At 43.7% G+C, this 26,838-nt stretch overlaps 2 protein-coding genes across 2 annotated transcripts in view; both read right to left on the bottom strand.

Moving 5' to 3' along the window:
* CSE1L (chromosome segregation 1 like) overlaps positions 1-26,838 on the bottom strand; it is a 245,821-nt gene that overhangs the window by 58,839 nt on the left and 160,144 nt on the right. The window lies entirely within an intron of this gene.
* LOC140064071 (uncharacterized) lies at positions 3,075-6,266 on the bottom strand. The gene is made up of 2 exons (XM_072110530.1): positions 3,750-6,266; positions 3,075-3,671 (listed from the first exon to the last, which is right to left on the bottom strand). The coding sequence occupies exons 1-2, from the start codon at positions 6,243-6,245 to the stop codon at positions 3,375-3,377; spliced, it is 2,793 nt and encodes a 930-aa protein (XP_071966631.1). The 5' UTR covers positions 6,246-6,266; the 3' UTR covers positions 3,075-3,374.

Raw genomic sequence — 26,838 nt, 5'->3', positions numbered from 1 at the left:
TCACTGATAGTATCGGTGAGCTACAGAATAAACATCACAACTCTCTAACTTTCTACACGGTTGTCTGTTGGGGAGGAGGTTTAAAGGGGTTGGCCACTTTCAGTAAACAATTGATTTTAGTGTAATGAAAAGTTATACAAATTTTCAATATACTTTATCAATTCCTCGTGGTTTTCTAGATTTCTGCTTGCTGTACTTCAATAGAAAGCTTCTATTTTTACTTCCAGTAGATAGAAATCTGTCCATGGTGATCTGATGGACATGCAGGTGCACAGGCACTTATCACACAACTCCTATTACCCTCTGTGATAATAACGGCTTGTGCACATGCATGACAAATCACATGGACAGATTATATCCAGTGTAAGTAAATAGAGAAGCTTTCTATAGAATGACAGCAAGTAGAGATCTAGAAAATGGTGAGGAATTCACACAAAGTATATTGCAGAATTGTATAACTTTTCCTTACACAAACAATATCTATTTACTGAAAGTGGACAACCCCTTTAAAACAGAGAAAAAAAAATCTGCTCAACAAGGTCATCGGGAGAGCCAAAAGCTATTGGAGAGCCTATTGGAGAAACGTGGCGTCCCGAAGAGGAACTAAATTATTTCAAAAATTTGAAGCCATTGCGGTAACTCACCAATTACACAACACACTACTGCTAAAAGATGACAAGTGTGATGAGGCAAGGTAATCACACCTGGAACACAAAGGATGCAGTAGAGTATCAGAAGCTGATGAGATAGGATGATGGGAGTAGTAGTGGTGTTAAAGTAGTCAAATGTGACTAAGTAGCAATGTGCTCCTCTCTCCAGTGATACCCAAGTAAAATGGTATACCAGCAGGAATTCACCTAAAATTAAAACTTTTACTGTATATTATATGCAGTTATGAATGACCAATCACAGTGATCACCTTGACTGGACTACTCTGCTTGGTGGGCTGACGGGAGCAGGAGGTTCTCGTGCTTACCTCAGCCCAGTTTTATCATGATATCACCATGTTAGCCGACATGGTGATAATCAGATATAAGTAGTGTGTCCACTACCTACTATTACAGCATGGAATGCTATTTGCCAATCTTCATGCCCTAATACCAAGTCTTGGAGCTGCTACAGGTTAAAGCTAAAAGGAGTGTAAAAGTTTTATTGTCCTCCAAAATATGTTCCATGTAGGCAATTTACTCATGCAAAGGGGCAAAGTCCTTACAGCACAACTCCGATTTTTTTTCCGCCTTCAAATAGCTTTTGGGATTTATAACAACTTTGGGGAGTAAAGGAAATAAACTGCTATACATAAGTAATCAAAATAATAGGCAGTAGTTATGTCTCCTGACTCTTATGCGGCTGATTGCAGTCATTCTGAAGAGCGGTTTTGAAATACAGTTGCACAGAGGGGAGGGTCTCTCTGCTCCCACCGAAGGGTGGTGGGCGGTGGTGGGCGGAGAGGTAGTGGGACGAGTGCTGCTGAAGGTCCTTAGCAGCTCTGCCCTGCCCTACCCACCTCACCTGTGGCCGCCCCGCCCTGCGCTCCCCGGCCGCCCGCTTCACCTGCGGCCGAGCATGGCCTGCGCGCCTTCTGTCTGACCTGGCCGAGCGCCTCACGTCCGGCCTGACCACCCTCTCCTACACGGTCCACTTCACCTGCAACCACGTCCCGACAGAGCGACCTCCAGCTGGGGAAAGTATGACTGCTACATATGTAAATCCATGTATATGTGTGTATGTATGCTATATATGCTGTATATCTGTGGGTATGTGCTGTATATACTGGATGCGGGTGTATATATGCTGTATATCTGTGGGTATGTGCTGTATATACTGGATGCGGGTGTATATATGCTGTATATCTGTGGGTATGTGCTGTATATACTGGATGCGGGTGTATATATGCTGTATATCTGTGGGTATGTGCTGTATATACTGGATGCGGGTGTATATACGCTGTATATCTATGGGTATGTGCTGTATATACTGGATGCGGGTGTATATATGCTGTATATCTGTGCGTATGTGCTGTGGTATTTTAAATTTCTGTTTTTTTACTGTTGCTACATAAGTTCACTATTAACGCCTTCACGCTCCGTGGCGGATATATCCGCCACGGAGCGCAGTGACTTAGCGCTCAGTGGCGGATATATCCGCCACGGCGCTTATGCCGGCTCGGCTCTGGATCAGAGCCGAACCGGCATTGGGAAACACGGGGTGCCGGCTGTAACTAATAGCCGGCACCCCAGTGTAACACCCGCGATCGGAGTTGACTCCGATCGCGGGTGCTTAACCCGTTAAATGCCGCGGTCAGCGCGACCGCGGCATCTAACATGCATCTGGGGGGTCTTTCCCCCACGATCGCCCCCCCCCGAACCGTTTTCGGGGGGCGCCGATCGTTGCTATAGCAACTCTGGGGTGCGATCTGGACCCCAGAGTTACTTGCAAGAATTGCCGGTAAGATGGCGTCTGTGACGTCATCTTACTGGCACAGTGCCAGCCTATGCAAGTGATAACTGATAATACTCTGCAATACATCAGTATTGCAGAATATTATCATGAACAAGCAATCAGATGATTGCTTGTTCATATCCCATGGTATAAAAGTGAAAAAGTAAAAAAAAAAAGTTATTCAATAAAAAAATTAAGTCATAAATCACTAAAAATGCCCCAAACCCCCAAAACATATAAAGAGACATATAACTAAAAAAAAAAATCTAAATCATAACACAAACTCCACATATATAGTATCACCGCGTCCGTAACAACCCGTAGAATAAAAGTAAATCATTATTGAACCCCCACAATAAACGCCGTAAAAAAAACTGATATAAACCCTCCAAAAATTATGATTTTTAGCTTTTCAATCCCACAAAAAATGCTATAAAACGCGATCAAAAAACCATATGTACTCAGACATGATACTGGTGCAAAGTACAACATGTCCCGCAAAAAACACGCCATCAACCAGCTCCGTAGCCCAAAAAGTAACAATGTTATGCCACTTGGAAGACGGCAATACATAAATGGTGAATTAGTACTCACCGGTAATTCGGTTTCCATCTAGTCCTCCATGACGGCCCACTTGGAGGATGCCCCTTGACCTCTGTAGGGACAGGAAGCAGAGAGGTTAAAAGCCTCCCCCCCGCATCCTCCCGCCAGTGTCTACCAAATAACTACACCGGAGGAAGGTAAAAGAAAAATTTTATTTGTATGTTAAATATTCACATACATTTACAGTATAGCAAAACATAGGGAGGGAAAATATATAGGCCGTCATGGAGGACTAGATGGAAACCGAATTACCGGTGAGTACTAATTCACCATTTCCAAAACGTCCTCCATGACGGCCCACTTGGAGATCTACCAAATAAGTAGAAACTCTAGGGTGGGATGACTGCTTGTAGAACCTTCCTTCCAAAGGAGAGGTCCTGAGACCCCGGTAGGTCCAGGCGATAATGTTTTATGAAGGTCGAAGGTGAGGCCCAGGTGGCTGCCTTGCAGATCTGCTCAAGTGATGCGCCTCTTCTCTCAGCCCAGGAGGCTGACATAGCCCTGGTGGAATGAGCCCTTAGATTGGTAGGAACCTCTTTCCCTTGTAGCGTGTAGCAGGTGGAAATAGCCAACTTCAGCCATCTTGCTATCGACGTTTTGGAGGCTTTTTTCCCCTTATTTTTCCCCTGGAATTGAATGAACAAGTTATGATCCCTGCGCCAGGGTTCTGTAGCCTGCAAATAAGCTAACACAACACGTCTTACATCCAGAAGATGCCACGAGGCTTCCTCATTAGAAGAAGGATCCTCGCAGAAGGACGGAAGGGTAATCTCCTGGTCCCTGTGGAATTTGGATACCACCTTGGGAATGAAGCCAGGATCTAAGGTAAGAATAATACGGTCAGGAAGAATGCGCATATAGGGTTCTCTGATGGAAATAGCCTGAAGTTCCCCCAATCTCTTGGCTGTAGTAACAGCAATCAGAAGGGTAGTCTTTAGCGTTAAGTTTTTAATGTTGGTACTATCCAGAGGTTCAAATGGAGGTCTGGAAAGTGCATCTAAAACTAAGGTGAGATCCCACGTAGGGGTCTTCCTAAGGACTTGCGGTCTGATTCTGGAGGAGGCTACAATGAATCTTTTGACCCACCTGTGGTCTGCAAGGGGAAAATCGAAAAATGCGCCCAGGGCCGAGACCTGCACCTTCAGAGTGCTAGTGGATAGGCCCAACTCCAATCCTTTCTGCAGAAAGTCCAGGATCTGGAAAATATTTGGGTTAGGTTGAGATGGGGGATTGTCCCCATAAAAAGTCACAAATCTCTTCCAAATTTTGTGATAAATGGCAAAAGTAACTTTTTTCCTACTTGCCTTAAGTGTGGATACCACCGCTCTGGAAAGACCCTGCGATCTTAAGAAGTCGGACTCAGGATCCAGGCTGCTAACTGAAGCTTCTCTGGGTCTGGATGCAGAATAGGACCCTGGTGCAGAAGGTCCTTCCTTGGAGGCAGTATCACTGGTTGCTGGATGGCCAGGGATGTCAGCAGAGGGTACCAACCCTTTTTTGGCCAGTTCGGGCAGATGAGTATTACCCTTGCCTGGTCCGTAAGGATCTTCCTGAGGACCCTTGCGACCAAGGGAATAGGGGGAAAGGCGTAGGAGAGAGGTTCGATCCATGGGTGACTGAAAGCGTCTAGTCGATCCTTCGGCTCCCTTGCCTCCAGAGAGAAGTATAGATGACACAATGAGTTCTCTCTTGTGGCGAAAAGGTCGATTCGCGGAGTGCCCCAAAGATCTGTCAACTGGCAGAAAATTTCCTGATTTAAACACTATTCGTTGGGAGAGACCACTCTCCTGCTGAGGAAGTCTGCCTCCGTGTTCAGGACTCCTTTCAGATTGGTTGCAGAAAGAGAGAGTATGTTCTCTTCTGCCCAGGAAAAGATGGTGCGAGTCAGGGAGGAGAGAGCTACCGACCTTGTACCTCCTTGTCGCCTCAGGTAAGATACCACCGTGGTGTTGTCTGTCAGTATGTGGACGTGCTGATTCTTCAGAAGAAGAGGATTGGTCCTTAAGGCTTCCCAGACGGCTCGTAGTTCCCGATAATTTGATGGTTTCTTGGCTAGTGAAGGGGTCCAGGATCCCTGGGCGTAATGCGAGGGGAAGACTGCTCCCCAGCCCAGGCTGCTTGCATCGGTCGTGATGGTAAGACACGGAAGGCAGTGCCAAGGAACCCCTTTTTCCAGATGCTTTACCTCCAACCACCATTGCAGATCTCTTTTTACCGAGGATGGAATGGTGATCTTTTTGTCCAATCCCGAGGTTCTCCGGTTCCAAGAACGGAGGATCCAACTCTGTAGAGTACGACAATGGCTCTGGCTCCAGATGACAGATGGAAGGCAGGCCGTAAGAAGACCCAGGATCTTCATAGCTCCTCGGACTGTGATGGAGGTTTTTCTTCTGAAGGAGCGGATCTGAAGTCTTAGACCGTCGGCTTTTTCCTGAGGGAGAAAGGACATCATAAGAGTAGAGTTTAATATTACTCCTAGAAACTTTTTGTGCGTGGAGGGAGACAGATCTGACTTTTGGGTGTTGATTAACCACCCCAGATCTGAGAGTTTCCTCATGGTAAAATCTCTTGCGGTAATAAGATCTGATCTGTCTCTTCCTATAATCAGAAGGTCGTCTAAATATGGAACGATAGACACCTTCTGTAGCCTCAGGAAGGCAACAACCTCCGCCATGATTTTTGTAAAAACTCTCGGAGCTGAGGAAATACCAAAGGGGAGAGCCCGAAACTGAAAGTGGAGGATAGAGCCCTCTGGAGAAAAGACTGAAAATCTGAGGAATCTTTGAGAAGAGTAGTGAATTGGAACGTGGTAGTAGGCGTCCCGAAGGTCTATTGTGCACATATAGTGGTCGGTATATATAAGCTGAGTAGCGGATCTTACCGATTCCATGTGAAATCGCCTGTAGGTGATGAAGCTGTTTAGGGATTTCAAATTTATGATCAGCCGATTCGATCCATTGGGTTTTTTGACCAGGAACAGTGGAGAATAGAAGCCCGTCCTTTCTTGGTCTTGAGGAACTGGAACCACCACTCCCGAATGGATGAGGGATGAAACTTCCTGCCAAATAAGAGAATGGGTAGAAGAAGAGGTAGAGGGGGATGGAGAAATAAATCTTGAAGGGGGGTAGGTGCTGAATTCTATTCTGTAACCAGACCTGACAATATTCAAGACCCAAGGGTTTGAAGTAATATCTGTCCATTGAGTGGTGAATTCTAGGAGACGCCCCCCCACTCTGGCGTCACTGCTTCTTCCCCCCCGAGTTGTCTGGGGGATTAGAGAACAGGAACTCCCTACCTCTGCCTCCCTTAGGGTAGCTCCAGCGCCCCTGTTTACCTTTCCCACGAAAGGAATCTTTAGGGTTCTTGAAGGGGCGAAAGGAAGGTTTCCTGGAAGATGCTCTGTTTTCAGGAAACCCCTTCTTCTTGTCAGAGGCTTTTTCTAAGATGGCGTCCAACTCTGGACCGAAGACGAAATCACCTGTGAATGGTATGCTGCAGAGTTTGGACTTCGAGCGTATATCACCGCCCCACTGTTTGAGCCATAAGGCTCTTCTTGCTGCATTTGTTAAAGCCCCTTCTTTTGCAGCGAAGCGAACACCTTCGGCGGAGGCGTCCGCCAAGAACGCGGTGGCAGATCTTAAGAGTGGAATGCTGTCCAGTAGAGATGCTCTGGGAGTACCCTCTCTGATATGTGACTCCAATTCATTCAGCCAGAAGTAGAGGGTCCTGGCAACGGATGTAGCAGATATGTTGGATTTTAAACTAAACATCGACGTCTCCCATGCTTTTTTAAGAAGGGCGTCAGACTTCCGGTCCATGGGATCCCTGAGTTGTGCAGAATCCTCAAAGGGGAGGTCTGTTTTTTTGACCACCTTCGTCACCTGCACGTCTACCTTCGGGACTGAGTCCCAAACCCTGGAGACCTCCTGATCAAAGACAAGGCGTCTCTTAAAGCTTTTGGAAGTTAGGATCTTTCTTTCTGGGTCCTTCCATTCTTCCGTGATTAACCCTTTCAAGGTTTCGTTAACAGGAAAGACGCGTTGTTTCTTAGCCCTTAAGCCCCCGAACAATTCGTCCTCCCTAGACATACAGGGAACCTCCTCTTCAATGTTAAGTGTCTCGCGGATCGCCTTCAAGAGGTTATCCAGATCTTCTATCTGAAACAGGTGACGGGAATCCAATTTTTGACTAATGTCCTGGGAATCTTGCTCCTCAGTATCCACTAGGGAACAGGACGGACCCTCAGAGTCATAGTTTTCTTCATCAGAAGAAGAGATATCCGCCAGTCTAGGTTTTTTAGGAGGGGGATCTTTTTGTGTCGCTGACGCCACTGATGCTACCACCTTATCTTCAATAAAGGATTTTAGCTCATCCATAAATGATGCTTTTTCACCCCGCATAAATTCATCAATACAGGGCCTGCATATAGGTTTTGTGTATGATTCCGGCAAAACCTGGACACACATATTACATTTCCTAGCAGAGGTCCTACTCTTCATAGTACGGTCGGACTTGCTGGATTTCTCAGACCTTTCGGGTCTGTCCTCTTTGCCTTTCCCCTTAGGCCCTTGATCCTTATCCTAAGGGGGAAAGGTGAGGAAAGTAACTAACTTGGGGTTCACTATGTATCATAGATACTATAAGAACATGCCATACAGCACCACTTACGTGACCAGGAGGGTGGAGTAGGCCCAAGTCTGCCTCATCAGCCATAACAACAAAGTCTGGGACGGCAACCAACCAACAGCACGCTGTATAATCACAAACGGACGCCGAAACAGACAACCGGATGTTTTAAATACCTTATCGGGGAGCCCATCCCCCATGCAAGTGGCAATCTGCTGTTGCCGGTGGTTTTCGTGACGCTGCGGCCCCACTTCCGGTCGCGGCCGGAAGTCGTCACGGAGAGCAAAGGACGCCTGGGAACGGAACCTCCCCCAGGCGCAGAGCGTCCTCGCGTGAGCCCGAGTCGGCCGCGGGTGAAGGACGGATGCCGGATCCGCCGGGACCAGGGAGGAAGCATCCGGCCGCGGTCCCGATCCGGAGGGGAACTACAGCCTGCAATAGGCTGGCGTAACCCCAGGTAAGTATAAAAAATAGAAAAAATCGTCCCTCCCCCCCCACTTGGAGGAGAGAGAGACCCTCTCTTGCCTGCCCTCTGTAGGGACAGGAAGACACTGGCGGGAGGATGCGGGGGGGAGGCTTTTAACCTCTCTGCTTCCTGTCCCTACAGAGGTCAAGGGGCATCCTCCAAGTGGGCCGTCATGGAGGACGTTTTGGAAATGATAGATTTTTCCCCAAATTAGGGTTTTGTTTGACAAATTTTGTAAAACGTAAGAAAATATATTCATGTCTGGTATCCCCGTAATCGTATCAACCCATAGAATAAAGATAACATGATTATTAGTCTATACGGTGAACACCAAAAAAAAATAAAAAATCCAGTACAGAATTGATGCTTTTCTACTCCTGCCCTCAAAAAAAGTTCGTAAATTTTCAACAATAGGTGATACCAACCCCAAAATGGTAACAATGGAAAAAGCATCTCATCCCGCAAAAAAAATGCCGTCACATGGCCCCAATAATGAAAAAGCGAAAATTTTATAGCCTTCAAAAGGGGCCAATGAGGAAACTAAAATCCTGGCAGCTGCAGCGCCCTCCTTCCTGCACCTTGCTGTGCCCCCATAAAACAAGTCACAGCCACATGTGGGGGGTCTTTGTACTCAGGAGAAATTGCAGAACAAATTGTATGGTGGGCTTTCTCTTTTTATATTTTGGAAATGTGTAAATTTTAGGGCTAAATGAACGTATAAGGGAACAATTTGACCATTCTAAATTTCACCTCCATTTTGATTCAATTACTATGAAGATCTCAAGGGGTTAACAATCTTCGTAAAAGCTGTTTCTGATAGCTTGAGGGGTGCAGTTTTGAAAATGGGTAGATTATATAGGGGGTTTTGATGCTAAATATGTAAAATTTCATTCCAAACTGTATTTATCCCCAAAATAGTCAATTCTGAAAATCCGGAAAAGCGATATTCTATTTGTAAGCCGCGTGACATCAAAATAAATTATCCAGACATTTCAGAAATTATGAAAATGTAAAGTAGACAAATGGGAAATGTTATTCTGCAAGTTATTTAGGTGGTAAATCTATCTGCCTGAAAACGCAATGATTTAGAATTTCGAAAATGGCTAATTTTTCAAAAAAATTTCTCAGATTTTCTTTTTTTTTGTAAATAAACGCAAAACTTATCAGCCAAAATTTACCACTAAAATGAAGTACAACATGTGGGGAAAAAACATTCTCAGAATCGTTTTGATAAGTAACAGTGTTCAAAAGTTATAACCATATAAAGCGAAGCAAGTTAGAATCCAAAAAATCGTGCTGAGCCTTAAGCTACAAAATGGCTGCGTCCTTAAGGGGCGCTTTGAGTCTCTATCGCCCAGGGGCCTACTGAAACCTGGAGCCGGCCCTGGGAGGAGGATTAGAACATTGACAGTGTGCTGTGTGTACTTAAATGAAAATTGCATCTGCTGTGCGACTGCAGACGTCGAGTACAGAATAAGGTCAGTCCCTCCATCCAAGTCTCTTATTCTGCAGCACTTTCTCACACTCTCTCTTTGCACCTCAAGAAGTGTTAGATTCCTATGGGGACTTTCTACAGAGGAGGGAGCTCACAAAGCATAGACTATAAACTTTATGTAACTTTCACAGTTTGATTGTACTACCCATTCCATTCTCCTCCATGTGATAAAAGCTGCATTACCTATCTAGGTGTAAATCATAACACACCATCACAATTACCCAGTCTCGGTGGATTTATACTCTGCTGTTGGAGCGGTTGCACGCAATTCACTTCCTCAATTTCTGTACTTGTTCAGGGCTTTGCCTATACCTATCCAAACCAGTATATTTCAAAATATTCACTGTATAACCTCTAGATTTGTCTGGATGAATAAACTCCTAAAAGCAGCACAAAATATTATGTTTTATCATAGGAGACAAGGGGATTTTTCTCTGCCCAACTTTCATAAATACTTTAAGGCTGCACAAATAATAATTTCTTTATATGGCGCACACAGAATACGCAGCACTACACATAGCTTGCCGAATCGGTACGGTCCTCAAAGGGCCTCACAATCTAATCAACCTACCATTATGTTTTGGAGTGTGGCAGGGAACTAGAGGACCCAGGGGAAACCCACACAAACACGGAGAGAACATTCAAACTCTTTGCAGATCTTGACCCTGGCACTTGAACCCAGGTCCCCAGCACTGCAAGGCTGTAATGCTAACCACTAAGCCAGCGTGCTATCCAATATCTTCAGTAGCTTGCCAACCAGTTTGGGTCTGATTGGAGTCAGCTTTATTATTACATTACACTTTAACTGGGTGGTTGTGGGCTACCAGTCTACCAAATGGCTTCAAGAAACCTCCTTTCGCAGCCCACTACCTGAACATATGACCAAGCTTTAGATTTCAGTACAAATATCAGTCTTGTCCTTTACCTTTACTCATAATCCTTCATACTGCTGTTTCCAGGTCAGGATGGCCAAGCCTTTCGTTGGGGGCCTTAAAATGATTTAGTTATTTTTAATAAGCTCAGCATTAAAGGGGTTGGCCACTTCAATAAATCTGTTTCATTGGACAGGTCTCTGCAGGGACATGTACCTTTGCCTGCTGTGAGCATCAGCCTTTCCCAGTTATCCACATGCTGCTCTTTGCCTCTCTACACAACTTCCTGCTTCTCACTCCTCTAGTACCTCTGTCGTGGCAACCTCCAGTGTGTGAGTCTCACTGATGTACAGGCATTAAAGGCACAGAGGCAAAACCCTTTAATGACAGTTTTCTTAACTAAGTGGAGTCCCAGGTGTCATAACCCCCCCCCCCCAACCTCTGAATTTGTACATAAACCAAGTATTACATTTTTTAACTACTCTGCCTAACTCTTATTAACTGACAACCATGGAGAGGTTGCCCACTCCCCAGGTTAAATTGACAGCCATGTAGGAGGTGGAAAGTAGCAGTTTTTCCTATACAAATAGTATAATGAAATCAAGGAAAGGACACACAGCTGACCTGAAATGAAGGAACTTCTGACCCAAAAAAAGAGAGAAAGTGTCACCCTTCTTCAAACAAATGCTTTACAATACAAATTTAGTCTGAGCTCAACCTCTTCCAGTAAAAATCTTTTTTACCATGGATAAAGTCAGTACATACTCCAAAGTTCTTATTTCACAAAGTCCATAGGGAATAGTGAGGATCAAATAAGTTGCCACTCCAGCGTTTCTCCTTCACCCTGCGTCTTTGTGCCGATGATTAAGGGTGATGCCACACATGGCGTTTTGAACCCGGTTTTGGTCCAATTTTAAGCAGTCTGTTAAAAAACACGCGTTGAAAAACGCATGCATTTTTGACCATTTTTAATTAAGATAATTGGTAAAACCTGTCAAAAACGGAGGCGTTTTCAGAAAATTGATGTTTTTTTAACGGACTACTTAAAAGCAGACCAAAAACTGGTTCAAAACGACATGTGTTTTACCCTAACAATAACGATGCTACTGGAGTATCTCTCCAAATCAAGCAACTGCACTATTCACAACTTTTTTCCACAGGATCATAATATGGAGGTATAGAATATGTACCGTATATAATTGAGTATAAGCAGAGGTACCTAATTTTAACAAAAAACTGGGAAAACCTATTTACTCGAGTATAAGTAGAGGGTGGGAAACGTATTGATCACCACCCACCCAGTATATAGCCCGTCAAGCCCCTGCTCTACCAGTGTATATAACCCGCCAAGCCCCTGCCCTACCAGTGTGTATAGCCCACCAAGCCCCTGCCCTACCAGTGTGTATAGCCCACCAAGCCCCTGCCCTACCAGTGTATATAGCCCACCAAGCCCCTACCCTACCAGTGTATATAGCCCACCAAGCCCCCTCTAGTGTATATAGTCTGCCAGCCCCCGCCCTGAGTATGCCAAGCTTTTAATGATAAAAAAAATTAAACAAACGAACTCACCTTTCAGACACCCCCCGTAGGTCCTATTCTTGCTTCAGATCCTCCTCCTCTTTGGCTCCTCTCCGGGTCGTTTGGGTCTTGTGCTGAAAAACTCTGCTTATACTCGAGTATATACACTCACCGGCCACTTTATTAGGTACACCTGTCCAACTGCTCGTTAACACTTAATTTCTAATCAGCCAATCACATGGCGGCAACTTTGGCATGTAGACATGGTCAAGACCATCTCCTGCAGTTCAAACCGAGCATCAGTATGGGGAAGAAAGGTGATTTGAGTGCCTTTGAACATGGCATGGTTGTTGGTGCCAGAAGGGCTGGTCTGAGTATTTCAGAAACTGCTGATCTACTGGGATTTTCACTCACAACCATCTCTAGGGTTTACAGAGAATGGTCCGAAAAAGAAAAAACATCCAGTGAGCGTCAGTTCTGTGGGTGGAAATGCCTTGTTGATGCCAGAGGTCAGAGGAGAATGGGCAGACTGGTTCGAGCTGATAGAAAGGCAACAGTGACTCAAATCGCCACCCGTTACAACCAAGGTAGGCAGAAGAGCATCTCTGAACGCACAGTACGTCGAACTTTGAGGCAGATGGGCCACAGCAGCAGAAGACCACACCGGGTGCCACTCCTACAGCTAAGAACAGGAAACTGAGGCTACAATTTGCACAAGCTCATCGAAATTGGACAGTAGAAGATTGGAAAAACGTTGCCTGGTCTGATGAGTCTCGATTTCTGCTGCGACATTCAGATGGTAGGGTCAGAATTTGGCGTCAACAACATGGAAGCATGGATCCATCCTGTCTTGTATCAACGGTTCAGGCTGGTGGTGGTGTCATGGTGTGGGGAATATTTTCTTGGCACTCTTTGGGCCTCTTGGTACCAATTGAGCATCGTTGCAACGCCAGAGCCTACCTGAGTATTGTTGCTGACCATGTCCATTCCTTTATGACCACAATGTACCCAACATCTGATGGTTACTTCCAGCAGGATAATGCGCCATGTCATAAAGCTGGAATAATCGCAGACTGGTTTCTTGAACATGACAATGAGTTCACTGTACTCAAATGGCCTCCACAGTCACCAGATCTCAATCCAATAGAGCATCTTTGGGATGTGGTGGAACGGGAGATTCGCATCATGGATGTGAAGCCGACAAATCTGCGGCAACTGTGTGATGCCATCATGTCAATATGGACCAAAATCTCTGAGGAATGCTTCCAGCACCTTGTTGAATCTATGCCACGAAGAATTGAGGCAGTTCTGAAGGCAAAAGGGGGTCCAACCCGTTACTAGCATGGTGTACCTAATAAAGTGGCCGGTGAGTGTACAATATATTATTTATAAATACAGTTGTTCCAAAATCTCTACTCATGTCTTCATCCCAGAAAGGTATTTATTTTAAATATATCTTTAAATTTTTTTTGCAAAAATACAACACAGAACATTACAAAACATTCCCATCCCTCCCCTTCAAGTGAGTACCAAGTTTGCATTGGATATAATTAACCAATCAATTAAATAACTTCTAGTCACATATCTAAGATAGATCTCTCTCTCTCTCTCTATATATATATTTTTTAACAAAGGTTTTGGTAAATTGTTAAATGTAAATTATAATAAACAAATGTTTATTAACCCCTACGGGACTCAGCCTCTTTTGGCCTTCAGGACGCGGCCCCATTTTTCAAATCTGCCCTGTGTAAGCGTTTTTATGGAAAAATGTCATTTTAGGGGCTTATATTTTTATGTATTAATTTTTTATTTATTCTAATGTGTTAACTTTAGTATTTTTACATGTTTTTACTTATACTCACTTGAACTTGAACCAGCAATGCTCTGATTGCTGATTCAAGTTCAATACTCTGCTCTACAATAGTATTTCATTTTAGAGCAGTGTAAATTGTCTGAGCAGGCAGGTGTATGCTCAGACAGTTTACAGTCAGACCCGGAAGGGATCTGACTGGCAGGGACATCGGGCAGCCCCGGAGCATTAGGCAGACTTCGGGGCTGCCCAAAAGAGGATCGGTTCCCCCGGTAAGCGGCACGGGGGATCCGATCCACAGCAGGAAAACCTAGTCGGCCTCGATCGCGAGTGTTACAGCGCATTGTCAGCCGCTGCTTCTGGTACCGGCTCCGTTCATGAGCCGGTCCCAGAAGCTGGACGTTACACTACGTCCCGGTGTGCTAAGCATCTAGCCCCGGGGACGTAGTATAACGTCGTGGTGCGCCTAGGTGTTAATACAGTACAGTTAAAGTATACAGTGTCTAATGTAGAGGGTCACAGTGTTGCTATATCACGTTTCACTATTATACTTCAAGAAAATCCATCAAATCAAATGGTAGGTTATCAAGTAAACATACATTGAGACTGCTGTAGCTACACTGATGCAGGATCATATCTTGGTTAATCCCTGTGCTGAGTGGTTTTGCTGATAAAACAGATAACATTATGATAATGAACCTTTCTACTTCAGTGGCTCCTTCACTGCTTGTCTAGCATGGGACTGCAGGAGGGTATGATGTAACTGGGTTGTGTCTGGAGGCAGAATAATCAATTGCTGCACCATCCCCCAAGCTGCTGTGTATGAGTGATCCAGCTCAAGTTGATTAGTGCTTGACTAGTCATGCTTAGTCATTCTTTACGAAGCAGCCATTTTAGCTCCAAGCTCCCGTATCTGGCCCAGCCTGTCTGTCCCAGCTTTCCCAAGGTCCTGAATGGTATAATTGTTTTTCAGCAAAACCACTCAGCACAGTGATTAAACAAGATATGATCCTGCATCAGTGTAGCTACAGCAGTCTCAAGGTATGTTTGGTTCATAATGCATCAAATCAAAGGGTAGGTTTCCTTTACAATCTACAATACAATAAGGATGAAGAATTGTAAACCAAGCAAACAGACATATCTGGCAGGATATGTTCTTTTAGCTTCTTATGCCCTGGTTTTTAAGAAAATATGGCTTTAAAAATTATGCAAATGAGGTTGGGAAAAGACGCAAGTCCATCAAGTCCAACCTTTAAGAATTAAATAAATGTTTTATCCCCATAACCCGTGATATTTTTGCTCTGAAGAAAGGCATCCAGGCCTCTCTTGAACATGTACATAGAGTCCGCCATAACAACCTCCTGCGGCAGAGAGTTCCATAGTCTCACTGCTCTTACAGTAAAGAACCTTTGTCTATGGCTATGGTAGAACCGCCTCTCCTCTAGGCGTAGAGGATGTCCCCTTGTCCTGGTCACAGGCCTAGGTATAAAAAGATCTTTGGAGAGATCCTTGTACTGTCCGTTCAGGTATTTGTACATTGTAATGAGGTCTCCCCTCAGTCTTTTTTCTAAACTGAATAATCCCAAATTTTGTAATGTCAGTGTATTCTAATCCCCCCATTCCCCTAATAATCCTGGTTGCTCTCCTTTCCACCTGTTCCAGCTCTACTATATCCTTTCTATACACTGGTGCCCAAAACTGTACACAATATTCCATGTGTGGTCTGACCAGGGATTTGTATAAGGGCAAAATGATGTCTTTATCATGAGAATCTATTCCTCTCTTGATACATCCCATAATTTTATTTGCTTTAGCAGCAGCCGCCTGGCTCTGGTCACTAAAATTAAGTTTACCATCCACCAATACCCCCAAGTCCTTTTCAGATCCAGTTTTACTAAGTAATTGACCGTTTAGAACATAATTATATTTTTTTGTTTCCATGGCCCAAGTGCATAACTTTACATTTATCTACATTAAACCTCATCAAACCATTTCTCTGCCCACTCCTCAAGCTTCCACAAATCCCTCTGCAATGCTAAACTATCGACCTCAGTATTTATTACTCTACACCGCTTTGTATCATCTGCAAATATTGAAACTTGACTGTGTAAACCCACTACAAGGTCATTAATAAAAATATTAAAAAGAAGTGGCCCCAATACCCTGTGGCACTCCACTGGTAACGTCAACTCAATCTGAGAATGTGCCATTAATGACGACCCTCTGTTTCCTATCACTAAGCCAATTACTTACCCAAATACACAGATTTTCTCCTATTCCCAGCAGTCTCATTTTATATAACCTTTTATGTGGCACGGTGTCAAATGCCTTTGAAAAGTCCAGATATACAACATCCATAGCGTCCCCCAGATCCAGTCTTGAACTTACCTCCTTGTAGAAACCAGTCAGATTAGTCTGACAGGACCGATCTCTCATAAACCCATGCAGACGCTGAGTTATAAGGTTGTGCACATTGAGATACTCGAGGACAGCATCTCTAACAAACCCCTCAAATATTTTCCCCACCACAATAATTATAAAGGCTTTTTTTGTAAAAAAAACAAGGAATAACTAGATAAAAAAGTGCAAATCCTGCAAGATGGGACACACACAAGTATGTCGGGTGTGCTTGGTTTACAGTCCTTCATTCTGGTGGTAAATGTACTTTAACGTTACTTTAAGTTCTCAATTAGAGATTCTACAAATCATTCTCTCTGATCAATGAAAAAGGTGTCAAGTCTGGTGTGTCAAACCATGGGCCCCATATTGATTCAAATTTCCAGAGGGCATTTACCTCTAGTATTTTAAGATCATCAACATACCCGAAAATGCATGTCTTGGAACATTAGTCGTATAAACCCTATCAGTTGTGTTGAGGATTTCCTCCCAATATCTACGCAGTCTAGTGCAGTTCCACATTAAGTGAATAAGGTATGCATATGCCACATGACATCTGGGACATCTATAATCTCTCCAATACTTCATCTTGAACAACGTTACCGGAGTGAAGTATAGTTTGTTGAAAAGGTAAAGATTTGAAAGACTAACAGTCTAACACATACTACCATTGATCATCTGTCATCTCTTCAATATCTGTTTCCCATTTAGCACAGACACTCAATGGATATTTAAAAGGGTTTTCCCACGAACAAAAGTAAGGCCCTTTCTACAGGATAGGGCCTAACTTGAAGATCAGAGGGGGTCTCAGTGCTGCACTCTGCGATCTCAGTCAACTCCATAGAGACTTGTGGAGCAGAACGGTCATGCAAGGGTGCCTGCTCCATTAGTGCGACGGACCCCTTGTTTTAGTTATCTGTAGGTGTTTCAGCACTGAGACCCCCACTGAAAAGCAAGTTAGGCCCTATCCTTGAATTGATACCAAATCTAAACCATTTGCTATGGTTCTATCCAGAGATATTCATCTCTCTGGACCCAAGGGTGCTGGAGCCTAAATCACCATATTGAAATGATACTATGGGCGCCCTGGTTCCAAAAATGTATTTTCCAGTGGGCTGAGATGGACCATAACTGATTATGATTATGGCTCTGTCTTTTGTTTGAAGACTTGAGCTGATTTTCAGAGACAATTCAGCTGGGGAAGTGCTTTGAAGCTCAGCACACTACAAAGCCAGGTTACACTCTGCTAGGCTAATATAAGGCTAATTAAGCCAAGGCTTGGTTAAAATGGAGTATTTGATTAGTATTAGGCCTCCCTCCCCCAGGCCCCATCACAACCTGCAAAGAATGTGGCAAATATATTCCAGCAATGAATATATCAAGCACTAGATACTAATGACTAGGCCACACATATAAATAAACAAAATCAAATATGGGAGCTAATGCCACATCCCAATAGTCCTGATCAACATAACAGTTATGTTCCCAGCAACGGAAAATAGCGACCAAAGGTCTGTAATGCCACTATTTAACCATTTTGCAACACAAAAATCATGAATTAGTTACTTACCGGTAAATCTATTACCATTAGTCAACCTTGACGGCCCACCTGGAGGATGCCCCTTGACCTCTGCAGGGACAGGAAGAAGAGGTTAAAAGTTCCCTCTCCGCATCCTCCCGGCAGCGATTTCAAAATAACCACACTTGAGGAGGATACAACAATTTTATTAGTATGTTCTAATCACATGCAAAGTATCATCTGAAACAGACAAAAATAAATCTACTTTTAGGGTAGGAATATATAGGCCATCGAGGTGGACTAATGGAAATAGAATTACCGGTAAGTAACTAATTCATGATTTCCACTTCTTCCCCCATGACGGCCTACCTGGTGATTTACAAAATAAGTAAGATTTAGGGAGAGAGTACTGCTTGCAGAACTTTGCGTCCAAAGGATAATTCCTTTGAAGATGGCAAGTCCAGCCTGTAATGCTTTGAGAACATAGAGGAGGTGGACCAAGTTGCAGCCTTGCAAATATGCTCCGAGGCTCCTCTTCTCTCTACCAAAGATGTGGACACTGCTCTCGAATGCGCTCGTATTCATGAAGGAATTGGTGTCTTCTGGATTTCGTAACATGATGAGAATGCTTTCTTCAGCCATCTAGCCTTGGTCGCCTTGATGCCTTCCTCCCCTTGTTTTTCCCCTGAAATTGGATAAAAAGATTATGATCCATAAACCTAGGCTCCGTAACTTTTATGTACCTGATAACAGAACGTCTTATGTCCAATGAATTCCATTCCTGTTCTCTCTCGGAGGACGGATTCTTGCAGAAAGAAGGAAGTATAATCTCCTGGTTCCTGTGAAAGTTAGTGACCACTTTAGGGACAAAGTTAGGGTCCAACATAAGAATAATTCTATCCTCCAGATTTCTCATGTAAGGTATTCTAATCGATATAGCCTGTAGTTCACCCAACCTTCTAGCTGAGGTGATAGCTATCAGGAATACAGTTTTTAAAGTTAAAATATTTATATCAGAAGAGTCAATAGGTTTGAACGGTTCTTTTGTTAAAGTGTTCAAAACTAAAGAGATTCCATGAAGATGCTTTGTTAATAATCTTACTCTAGATGTTCTAATAAATCTTTTAACCCACCTGTGTTCGAGGGGCTGGTCAAAAAAGAGCAGACACCTGGACCTTCAAGAAACTGGTAGATAGGCCCAACTCCAGGCCTTTCTGAAGAAATTCAAGGACCTGTAAAATATTTGGGTTAGATTGGGAAGGTTGGTTATCTTTAAAAAAAAGAAGAAAACTTCTTCCATATTTTGTGGTATATGGCAAACATGACCATTTTCCTACTTGCCTTTAGAGTCTTGATAAATTTATTAGAAAGTCCTTGAGACCTTAGATAGCTGGATTCAGGCTGATAGCTGTAACCTTCCTGGATTCAGCTGATGAATCGGACCCTGTGATAACAGGTCCCTTGACAACGGAAGCATTACTGGATCCTGCGGTGACATCCTCAGTGGTGGGTACAGCTTTTTTTTTTTCGGCCAGTTTGGACAAATGATTATAGTCCTTGTGTTATCCTGACTTATCTTTCCTAGGACTCTGGCGATCAGGGAGTAGTGGGTGGGGAGGCATAGGCTAGAGGAATGTTCCAAGAATGAGAGAACACGTCTAGATTTTCCATGTTTTCCCCATTTTTCTAGTGAAAAATAGCGACGGCACTTTGTGTTCTTTCTTGTAGCAAACAAATCTATTTGAGAATTGCCCCAACAAGATACTAGGCTGGGGAAGACTACTTCTTTTAGACACCATTCGTTTGGGAGAATTTTCTTCCTGCTGAGAAAATCTGCTTTTATGTTCTCTGTACCTTTCAGATGATTGGCTGATATCGATAAGACATGATCTTCTGCCCACAAAAATATTTGTTGAGTTAGAGAGCTCAGAAGAGGGGATCTGGTGTCTTTTTACGTAGGATACTGTTGTCGTGTTAAAATAAGAAGGTGGTGGTGGGCTAGGAAAGAACTGTTTGAATTGAGAGCCTCCCATACTGCAGCTCCCGATAGTTGGAAGATCTTCTGGCAAAATGTTGAGGCATTACTGCTCCCCAGCCTTTCTGACTTGCGTCTGTCTGAATGGACAGATAAGGACCGTTTGTCCAGAATATTCCTCTTTTCCGGTTTTCCTCTTAACCACCACACCAGATCTTTTACCGCAGGAGGAATCGGGATCTTTCTGTCCAAATCTTCTTGTTTGCTGTTCCAGGACTTAAGGATCCACCTCTGAAGGACTCGGGAGCTTCATGGCTTCTCTGATTGAGATCACGGATCTTCTCCTGAACTTTTCTATGTGCTTACTGATATTGATACCCTTTTCCTGCGGAAGGAATGACATTTGGTAACTCGAGTTCAGATTTACACCTAGAAACTCTCATTGTGGCTGGTAGGAGTTCTGATTTTTGATTATTTATTATCCAACCCAAATTCTCTAAGGTTTCCATCGTGAAATCTCTTGACGAAATTAGTCTCTCTGTCTTGGCCAATAATAAGTAAATCGTCCAGGTACGGAACGATTAGCACATCCTGTTGCCTGAGAAACGCCACCACCTCTACCATCACCTTGGTGAAGGTTCTTGGGGCTGAGGATATGCCAGAAGGGAGTGCACAAAACTGGAAGTGTAGTGTGGAGCCCTCTGGAGACGAGACCGAAAACCTTAAACATTTTTGTGAAAATGGGTGGATAGGGACATGCGTCCTTTAGATCTATAGTGCACATTAACACATCTTTGTGAATGATGTGAGGGTGATCTTACAGACTCCATCCGGAATTTTCTGTAGATTAAGTCATTGAGGCATTTCAGGTTGATGATCAACCAGTTTTCACCATTCGGTTTCTTCACCAAAAAAAAAAAAAACACAATAAAATCCTCACTTTTCCATATCTCGTGGGACAGGAGTAATTACCCCTGGTGACAACAAGGACAACACTTCTCGCCAGATTAAACCGTGGGACGTAAGGGAAATAGAAGATGGTGACAAATATTTGGTAGGAGGAAGTTTGATCAATTCTATTCTGTATCCATGGAGTAGCATATCCAGAACCCAGGGATTTGAAGTAATATTTGTCCACCTTTCTCTGAATTTCAACAACCTTGCCCCCTACCCTGGCGTCATTGTTTTTTGCTTTATTTGGGTCTGTAGGAGTGGAGAAAAGAACCCCCTTTACCTCCTTTCGGGTAGCTCCAGTGCCCCCTTTTTATTTTTTTTTAAAAAGTTTTTATTTATGAATTTTTCATTTTTAATTCCAACAATAACAAAATAACGTCAGACTACGTCGCAGCGTAGTAACACGTGAAGGCAGCAAAACAGCATAGGCAAAAATAGCATTGGGTCTAATTGCATACTGGTATCCGGAATAGTTGCCATAGCAGTGCATATACAGGATATAAACGGCGCAGTCGGTGCTTAACCCCTTAACGCTGAAGCCACTTTTCACCTTCCTGACACGGCCCATTTTTTCAAATCTGCTCTCTGACACTATAAATGGTTATAACTTTGGAAGGCTTTAACGTATCCAAGTGATTTTTGGTGGTATGTTTTGCATTTATTTATGAGAAAATCAATTTTCGAAATTCAAAATGTTCTACTTTTTCCACACATGAGTCATAACACCAAAAAATGTAATAAGTAACATTCACCGAATGTCTACTTTATGTGGATATGGTTTTTTATACATACTCTCATTTTTGTAGGAGGTTATGGGGCTTTGAACGTCAGGTGCAATTTTTCACATTTTCATAAAAAAAGCAAAATCCTGCTATTGAGGGACCTGGCTCAGGTTTCAAGTCACTTTGAGAGTTCTAAAAGTAAAACCCCATAAATTACTCCATTATAGAAACTACACCCCTCAACGTATGTAAAACAACTTTTATGAAGTTTGTTAACCCTTTAATTGGTTTACAGGGGTTAAAACAAAATCGGATGCAATTTCGAAATTACATTTTTTTTGGCTAAATGAATGTGTTTTTCATAAAATGTACAAATTCTCAGTGGATAAAATACCAAAACGCTCCCCAAAATTTTATACCCAATCTCTCCCATGTATAATAATACCCCATATGTGGTGGTAACCTGCTGTATGGGCACACGCCAGGGCATCGAAGGGAAGCTGCGCCATTCAGAGCAGATTATGCATTGTCACATTTTATTGGCTATACAATCTTTATTTTTTTGGCAATTTGGACATATAAGGGCTTATTTTTTGCGACATGAGATGACTTATTCTGACTTATTGTACAGATTGTTCCGGACGCGGCAATACCAAATATGTGGGGGGGTTTGGCGATTTTCAAGTATTTTTACTTTGTTAGATGTGTATAGGGAATGTTTGTGTTTAGGGGACTTTAACTTTACTTAATTATTTTTAGTAAAAAGTGTGTTTAGTGTTAACTTATTTTTCTTTACTTTTACAGGTTAGCTTGAACAAGCGATCCTCTGATCACTTGTTCAAGCTATTCTTCACCTAATACAGTGTAATAAAGATGTATTACACTGTATTATGTGACGCACTGCTCAGTGTGTCACAGCCGGGTCCTCCCAGAAGGCACGGACCTGGCACCCGGAAGATGATCGCGCAGCCCTGGGCACTGGCAGGCCCGGGGGTGCGATCGGAGCAGCGGGACCCCCCCGGTAAACGCCGCGCCCCTTCCCCCCAGTCCGAATCCTGTTAAATTTCCCTTGCACGCCGCGGTCAACGCGACCGCGCCGTGTTAGGGGTTAACACCCGCGATCGGAGAAATCTCCGATCGCGGGTGTTAGAGGAGGGTGTCGGCTAGAATATATTACTGCATATTGCCTACCTCCCGCCATGCAGTAATAGTACGTCAAATGTCGGGAAGGGGTTAATGAACATTCACCCAAGCATACAAACAAAGACAACACTTACAACGATCCTTCCAAGACATGATCACCACCTTACGAGCGTAGTACAGGACGAGTCTACAGAAAATCCTATCATAATGGCCACCAATGACTTAATTTACTATTCCCAAAAGGCAAACCTTGGGGTTGGCTATATGAGGAAAAACTAAAATGTCTGTTGAGGAAGGTTAGCACCTCTGTCCAAAATGCACTGACCCTGGGGCAGGCCCACACACAATGTAAGAAAGAACCGCGTGCTACCTGACATCTGAAGCAGTTATCATCCGGTTTAGCCCCCATATGATTAAGTCTGGCCGGGGTGTAGTAGATTCGGTGAAGGAATTTTGTTTGCACTAGGAAATCCCTAGCGCTCACCACTGAGTCATAGTATGAGTGTTCAACCTCCCACCATTCCTCTGAGAGGTCTGGGATATCCTCCTTCCAGCGTGCGTGAGCCCGATCACGGATCCTGGTATAGAAGCCGACGAATGAAAGGAATCAGGGGCCTATTCTCATTTTAGCGAGGAGAGCCCATAGATAGGGCTATTCAATAGAGTCGAAGGCCTTGCAATTGTCAAGTTGTAGAAGCAGCCGAGGGCTCTCCTGACCCTGGCTTTGTTTTATGTTCAGGAATAATCTCTAAATGTTAACCCCTGAAGCCACTTTTCACCTTCCTGACACGGGCCATTTTTTAAAATCTGACATGTGTCTATTTAAGTGGTTATAACTTTGGAACGCTTTAACATATCCAGTTGATTTTGAGACTGTTTTTTCGTGACACATTGTACTTCATGTTGGTTGAGAAATGTAATCAATATGTTTAGTATTTATTTATGAAACGGAAATTTGGCAAAAATTCAGAAAAAAAAAAACAATGTTTACCAAATTAAAAATTTTCTACTTTTTGGAAATATCACTAAATTAACTTGATAACTAACATTTTCCATATGTCTGCTTTAACTTGGCATCGTTTTTCAAACATCTTTTCCTTTTTTTAGGATGTTAGGAGGCTTATAACTTTAGGTGCAATTTTTCAGATTTTCACGAAAATCATCAAAACCTACTTTTGGAGGGTCAATCTAGTTAGAAGCGACTTTATAAGGCACACATAACAGAAAACCCCCACAAAGGACACCATTTTAGAAACTACACCCCTCAATTTTATTAACCCTATGAGCGTTTTATGAGGGTGAAAGATAAATGAAAGTGAAATTACAGAAATGTAATTTTCTTACTATAGATTCATTGAACACTAAAATTTGCACCTTCACAATGGGTTAAAAAGGAAAATGCATTTTACAGTGTTGAGGGCAATTCCTCCTGAGTATGCCAATACCCATTTTGTCACTGTACCCTGCTGTATGGGCACAGGGGGACACTTGGAATGGAAAGAGCGTTGTTTCGTTTTTGGAGGGCAAATATGGCTGAAAAAGTTTTCATGTGACAGGATGCATTTGGAGAGCCATAATGGTACCAAAACAGAGGAAAGCCCCAACAAGAGACACCATTTTGGAAAGTACACCCCTTGGAGTGTACTCCAAATGAATTCACAACAGGTTGGGCGTGAATTGTGAATGTGTTGCGTATAAGGAGGTAGAATATACCAAAGGACCAACTAAACTTTTGTCACACTGGAGTTGTCGCAGGTCTCTTAGTAGTACAGTGTCTATCCTAACTCCTCTTTTGGAACAGACTCTTTGAGTCCTACCTTTAGAAGCAGCAGAATTCACCGGGAAAATGCTGTCCTGGCAAAACACAGGAACATATAAACCAGGAGGTACTAGGTTTCGTAATATCTTCCTTTTGAAAGCGGAGAAATGATACAGCAGGACCTGCACATTGGAACAGCTCGTAAGAGTTGTACAGCATAATCTGTACAATGTGCACGGCCAGCGCTTTTGCACCATATTTTCGTTTTTCGTAGGGAAATTATCGCCAAGTGTTGCTCTTATTCACCATAGCGATGCCCATTGTGACGAATATTTCTGCTTTTGGCTGGACCAAATCGACCAGCCAATAGCGGCAAACATGGACAGAGGGGGGGAGGGGGGGGCAACAAAACCCCTCAGGACTGCAAGGCAAAATTGGTTGCTGTCAGGAACAGCCGCCACCCTGCCCCGATCACCGTGTCTACAGACATGGTGATCGGTATTACTGACGTCATAAGTAAATTCGCTACTATTGGCCACACGTTGATGAGCCAATAGCAGTGATCATGTGGGGGGGACGTAACCCTTCTGGTCCATCGGGCAGGATGGATGGCTGTCAGGAATAGCCGTCTTGCCCCGATCACTGTGTCTGAACCGTGTTGGAAAGTCACTACCCGCCGCACCGTTCTATAACGCGCGTTGGGAATAGGCTATACAATCTTTATTTTTTAAGCAATTTAGACAAATAAGGGCTTATTTTTAGCGAGATGAAAGACCAGTCTTGTAGACAAGATTTTGGCTAGAATTTTTACGTCGGTATTAAGAAGAGAGATCGGGCAGTAAGTCAGGAAGAGAAGGGTCTTTCACGGGCTTCGCGAGAACTACTATTAAGGCTTCTCTGACAGAGGAAGCAAAGAACCTTGCTCCAGGGCTGCATTAAAAACTTAAAGCAGCCGAGGGACCAGGGGTTCACATTTACTCCTATACCATTCTCCCCCCAGCCCGTCTAAACCTGGTGTCTTACCTGCTGGGAGAGACTGGATAGCTAATTCCACCTCCTCTGCCGATCCGAGTTCTGATGATTGAGCAGGGGTTAAGCGCCACAACGGTAGATCATCTAGGAAGACGTCCATCTCGGCAGCCAAGGCAGGAATGCCAGGACTGTATAAGGAAGAGTAGAATTCCTTAAATACCTTATTAATGGAGGTAGGGTCATGGACCAGGGTCCCTTTCGCATCTGCTATAAAGGAGACTACTTGCATACCTCTTTCTGGGGCGGAACGTCCATGTGCATCAATCTACCATTTTTGTCACCAAATTCAAAAACTGAGGCTTCAGAGGCCTAAAGGCGTTTGCTAGTGCGCTCCTTGGCTAGTGCCAGGTGCTCCCGCTGCACCTGCGCCCAGGCCAGCTTGTTGACACTACTGGGTTTCTCTATGTATCTTTTTTCAGCATCTTGTAATGAAGAATTCTACCCCCTTTATCGTCCATGACCCTCCAGTGCCCCGCCACCCCAGAGATGATTGCTCCCCTCATAGAGGACTTGTACGAGTCCCATAATAGCAATGCGTCTGGGTGGTCATAGTGTGCATCCCAAAACTGCAGTCACCAAATACGAGAGTCACAAGGACCAATTAGCAGAGTGAGAAGCAAAGCAGAGTGGTCCGAGACACTACGGGGGCAGTGAGAGATAGAGTCAACCATAGGAAGCACGTCAGGAGAGCCAAAAGCCAGGTCTATACGAGAGAAGGTCCTATGTACTGAAGAATAAAAGGAATATTTTTTTCCCAAAGGATATTTCCCCCGCCAGAGATCTTTCAAGCTGAGGGATGTTAGCCACTCATTTAATCGGGTTGATGCAGGGTCTACGCCACAAGTGCGATCCAGAGAGGGATCAAGCACCACATTAAAATCCATTATACATATTAACGGGCCTGGATGCATGGCTGCCAATTTATCAGTCAGTGCTTGAGAGGGCCAGTATCAAATGGAGGAGGGACATACACTGAGGCAATGGTAAAGGAGGACCCCCATAAGGAGCAATGCAATATAACAAGGCGGCCAAAGTGGTCAGTGGCCACCTGTAACACCTCTATTGGGAGGGCTTTAGACACAAGCATAGAGACACCTCTCGCATACACCGAGTATGAGGAGTAATATCCTCTAGCCACCCAGGCACGTTTCAGTGATAGGATTTTTTGGCCCGTAAGGTGCGTCTCCTGGATACAGACTATGTGGGGAGACTGTTTTTTTATGGTATCTAGGATTAGAGCCCTTTTAAACTTGGAATTTAGCCCTCTAACATTCCGATTCATTACTTTAAGTGGAGCCTTAAGAGTGAAGTGTGATATGGGTTTGGCTGGAAGATTGGAAAATTTGTATCAAGGGGGGGGGGGGGTGTTTATGTACTCAGTGGGGGCCCAATTCCATGCAGGGCCACTTGTTTCTTCCCCCTTTAGATAGATTTTTTCTGATACATATTTGTATATATGTTGTGCATTGGCAAAAAAATAAAGTATTTTTATTGACAGTTCTGCA

The sequence above is a fragment of the Engystomops pustulosus genome, chromosome 6 (assembly GCF_040894005.1).
Source record: "Engystomops pustulosus chromosome 6, aEngPut4.maternal, whole genome shotgun sequence".
In the NCBI taxonomy this organism is placed as follows: Eukaryota; Metazoa; Chordata; class Amphibia; order Anura; family Leptodactylidae; genus Engystomops; species Engystomops pustulosus.
This window is presented reverse-complemented; position numbering and strand designations above follow the sequence as displayed.

Excerpts from the sequence above, each read along its gene's own strand:
- LOC140064071 (XM_072110530.1), bottom strand. The coding sequence starts at position 6,245 with ATGGACAGATATTACTTCAAACCCTTGGGTCTTGAATATTGTCAGGTC. Across the intron at positions 3,672-3,749 it reads CCTCGTGGCATCTTCTGGAT|GGGAAAAATAAGGGGAAAAA; the intron begins GTAAGACGTGTT and ends ATTCAATTCCAG.